The following is a 4,911-nucleotide window of genomic DNA, read 5'->3' as shown; positions in this document are numbered from 1 at the left end:
GACTTCCCATCACTCTGTCACGTGACTGACTTTAGTTCGCTCCGAGTCTAATTCTTCGCGGAAGGCGACGCCGACAACTCCAATCTTTCCGGGAAGGGAGTTTGGACTCCTGACTTGAACCGCCTGACCGTGATAGAACAAGCTCTCCCGATGGTGTAGCGCGGACTGATTCGGATTCACGGTGCGACGCGTTTTAAAGTGACATTTCGCGGCACGTCGCCGTGAGGGATGCGCGTACGCGGAATCAGCGAATCGTTGCCGCTCTCTCTGGGAACGAGAGGACTTCCCCTGCCCCTCGTCCGCGTCATCCGCCGTCGGTGACTCGCGTTTGGAAGGAGAGAACCTCGGTATTGTCGACATGGCCGTCGTCGAGGAGTTCGATTATCTGTGCCGCCTGTGCGCGACCAAGACTGGTATCTTGATGGGCCTGCCGATATTCGAGGCCGGCGATCAGATGCGCAACATCGATAAGAAGATAGAGGCCTGTCTACCGGTTCAGGTAAGGATGCAGCGCAATGAGCGAACACAGCATCATACTGACAGCGGCGAATTAATTTCCTATCCTAATTTTTTAAATACCTTTGGCTTTGGATCGAAACGAATGAGTCTCTGCGTTAATTTACTGACCGTTCGTTCTCTACCCAGATTGGAGATGTATGCTTTTTTTCGTACTCAATTAATGTGCAAAGCGTTAAATAATTTTAATTGATGTCTTACCTTTAAATTATATAGCTATACCTATACAAAAGAATAGTTAATTAGAATTAATGAATGTTATGTGAGTGTCTTGTAAAAATATACGTATTTAAATTCTGCTAGCTTATATTTTTATTATTATGCTATTTTATTATAATCAAATAGCATATAATTTATTTTATATTTTTATTCCGAGAGCAAAATAGAATGCTAATGTTTACGCTGTAGAAGATTGGATAAATAATGCTTGTTAGGACTATATATTGTATTATAATTTTGCAAATTTCAGGTATCATTGACAGATCAACTGCCCAAAGTGGTCTGTGAAGAATGCGCGTTTAAACTGGATCAGTTGTTTGATTTCCGTGAGAAATGTCTACACACAGAAGGAATGTTTATGGAAATGTTGAAGGAGATTGGCAAAGAGGAGATTGTGCATCTATCCGAGCACGATTTGGCAAGCGTGAATAACATGGGCACAATTCAGAGAAACCTGACTAGCATACAGATTAATAATGAAAATGTACAAAGCCATTCGGCCGTAACTCACGAAACTACAGAATCTACCATACACACGATGCAGGTAATGGACGAAATGGACTTGGCTGGTGGCGAACAAGTAGTTACACAAGAAGAAATGAGTCAACAAGATACAGATATACAAGGCATTGACTGTTTAGATGGTGATACCGTGAGAATGGTTGATGAACATATACGAGAGGTAATTAACCAATTTCTATCTACTTTCTTTTTGTAAATCAAACAAGTCATTTGATCATTATTTTGTGTATAATGTATGACTATGTAAATCTAGCACAAGTAAGAAAGTTTATTTGTATAGTTTATCCGATTAAAAATAATATTATGTGACGTTAGATAATTTTGATTGATGCCTTAAATTTAAATTAATATTAGCTATACAAAAGAGTAATTAATTAGAATTAATGTTATATGGACATCTCTTCCAACAATGTACATATTAAAATTTTGCTAACTTATATTTTTATTATTGTGCTATTTTATTATATAATTAAATATTAGGTGTAGTAAAAAGAAATCCATTATTTTTCTAATAGAGATGGCTTTAGTAATCTGTATCACGCGTAGACGAGATACAGATTACTAAAGCTATCTATTGGAAAAATAATGGATTTCTTTTTACTACACCTAATAGTATGAAATTTATTTAATATCTTTCCGAAAGCAAAATAGAATGCTAATGTTTATGCTGCAGAATAATTTAAGATATTCTATTTTTTTAATTCGAATTTTAATTTATGATCTGTGTACATTTTGTAGGTTTCAAACCATCAAATTGCAATGCACTTGGATAGTGATATTACTGTAGTGGGAAACCTGGGTGGCCACTTGAGTCAATTAGGGATAAATTATGTTACCTCTATTAATCCTGAAGATCAGAGCCAAGAGCAAATAGTACATTACTGTGAAAATGTAAAATACGAGGCAGATCCAATAAAACAGGAATACCACAGATTGCAAGATAGATTAACCGCGGAAGAGCCACAGCACATACTCAAAAATAATGTAAGTATGTTGAATAATGGACAATATTTATAAAAAAAAATTAATTATTATTTAGAATCACAAGCAAATAAAATAGTCATAAAAATAAAAATTGTTTAAGAAGAGTTTCGCTTGAATTGGGTTGGAAAAATCACCTTTTTTTGCATTTTCTTAAAATTTTAAGAATATTTAATTCAAATTTTTATTTTATTTTATTTTTTGGTTCAAGTAGAATAAAGACAAGATATCATGCCTACTAATTGAAAATAATTTTCCGACCGATTTTTATATTAACAACGTAGTAAATAATTCATTTTAATGAAAAAACGTAAGTAAAAAAATTTTTAATATCACCTACTAATTTTAGCCCAATTCAGGCGAAACCTTCCTTAATATAATTGTGTGATATGATTTTGTTTATATCTATTTCGATTTATAATTCAGATACCAGTAGATAATTTCGTCTCTTCTCAAGTTGAAACGGAAAGTGAAATAGAAGAATCTTGTATAAACGAAAATGGAACTCACGAACATGTGGACTCCATGAACCTACCATCTACGAGTCAGATAAACGGCGTACATTGCGAAATAATGGTTAAATACACGAAGAGAACGAAACACGCATTATTAGAATCTACGCTTAGCAATCCTACCATAGATGAGACCGGTTCTAACTGGTATATGTGCCCGTTTTGCAACGAAGCAGCTTTGGAGACGACCAATCTAGCCGCACATTTCGAGCAGCATTTTTGCTGCTGTCCCTGCGGTCTATATTTTACTAGTGTCGAGGAATTAAATCTACATAAGGAACAATGCGATGTATATAAAACTAACGAAGTAGTCAATAAGGAAGAGAAGGATGTACAGTTAAATGCAGTGTCGTTGCAAGAGAGCAATGACAATCAAGAAGGGCAGAAGAAACAGTCGACGGTAAGACGGAAGTGGACCGCGAAGGTGTGTACAGAATGCGGCAAACAGTATAAGTCAAATTACAAGCTACAAGAACATATGCGCAAGCATACAGGCGAGAAACCGTTTCAATGTACGACGTGCGAGAAGGCGTTTCGTAGCAAGATCGGCCTCGCGCAACACACGGCTACACACACAGGCCAATTTGACTACAATTGCTCCACGTGCGGCAAAGGATTCCAGTGCAAGAGCTATCTCATTGTACACCAAAGAGTACACTCAGACCTGAAACCGTACTCTTGTACGAAATGCAGTCAGAATTTCAAGACGAAGCAATCGCTGTTGGACCACGAAAATCGTCACCTCGGCGTGAAGCCATACATGTGCGAGATCTGCGGCCGCGGTTTCATCACTAAGGGCCTCTGCAAAAGTCATCAGAAGATACACTCTGGCACCGACAATCGCCAATATCCATGCGCGGTGTGTAACAAAATGTTCGTCAGCAAGAGTTATCTGAACACGCACTTGCGCATTCACACGGGCGAGAAGCCGTATCTTTGCGAGGTCTGCGGCAAGGGATTCCTCACGCGGGTTGATCTAAGGATCCACTCGACTATGCATACTGGCGAGAAGAGCTTCAAATGCGAGATATGTGGAAAAGTGTTCGCTCGACGCGCGGCGCTACGTTGCCATCGACGGTCGCACACGGGGGAGCGTCCTTATAAATGCGACGTCTGCGGCAAAACGTTCACGCAGTTCAGTCCGATGGCAATCCACAAGCGTTTACACACCGGTGAGCGACCGTACGAATGCGACGAATGCGGCAAAGCTTTCGTGTCTAGATCGACTATGATGTCTCACAGAAAGAAACATCACATTACGAACGCTGTACAAAAAGATACGTCTGTGACGCATAATGAAGATGCCGAGGTCAAACTTATTCTCTCGTCCAACATCATAGTCAGAGACACAGACGATGGGATTCACGTCACTGCAGATTGAAGTCATGAAGGAAAATGATGTACGAATTCTGCGTTCAAGTCTAGGACGCAGTTTGGGTGCTAAGAAATTTTCATTGGCATTTGTTAGATAAGAACTGCTTTCATCACCATAGTGTATTCTGTCAGTGTACATTTTCAAAAACTTTATATAAAGATATTTTTACAAGCAACGCATACTTCTTGTGAAATATATGAAGATTGAAAGTTATATTGGATTAGAGCGACGCAACATGATTTTATATATTCTATAATGACCATTCTATAATCTTAATCATCACTTAACTTTTTTCTTCGTAATATCATACTGTAATTACAGATGTAAATACAAAATTTTTTATATTAATGTCTACATTGCTTTCCAAACATTAAAAATAATATTTATTTATTAACGAACAAATAAATTAATTACGAAACTCTAGGAAGATTAGCACGAACAAATAAACGCGCATTGTTTTAATTTTGGAAAAATTATAGCAAGTTTATTATATTTAATAATATTTTAGCTATATTTTAATAATATTTATACTAAAAAATATATTTCACTTTTTTCGAAAGATAAATATAATAGATTTTAAAAGGTAACGACTTATCATTAATAATAATGAAAAAATAACTTGTTTTACTATCCATTTTTGTAATTTACGAATATATAAATGGATTTAATATATATAATAAATTCGTTTAAGTTTTATATATATATATATAAAATTGCGTTATAATCGCGTTTATTATTGTTTATTATTGTAGAATATAAATTCAGTAGCATTATCGAACAGCATAG

The 4,911-nt window shown here is 36.4% G+C and overlaps 1 protein-coding gene across 1 annotated transcript; it reads left to right on the top strand.

Moving 5' to 3' along the window:
• Positions 1-253: 253 nt before the first annotated feature.
• LOC105144555 (uncharacterized) lies at positions 254-4,473 on the top strand. Its single transcript, XM_011053526.2, has 4 exons — positions 254-499; positions 986-1,417; positions 1,996-2,241; positions 2,665-4,473. The coding sequence occupies exons 1-4, from the start codon at positions 359-361 to the stop codon at positions 4,129-4,131; spliced, it is 2,286 nt and encodes a 761-aa protein (XP_011051828.1). The 5' UTR covers positions 254-358; the 3' UTR covers positions 4,132-4,473.
• Positions 4,474-4,911: the final 438 nt, after the last annotated feature.

The sequence above is a fragment of the Acromyrmex echinatior genome, chromosome 8 (genome assembly GCF_024713525.1).
Source record: "Acromyrmex echinatior isolate Ae372 chromosome 8, ASM2471352v2, whole genome shotgun sequence".
Taxonomy (NCBI): Eukaryota; Metazoa; Arthropoda; class Insecta; order Hymenoptera; family Formicidae; genus Acromyrmex; species Acromyrmex echinatior.
The sequence above is the reverse complement of the archived record's forward strand: the minus strand, read 5'-3'. Positions and strand labels throughout refer to the sequence as shown.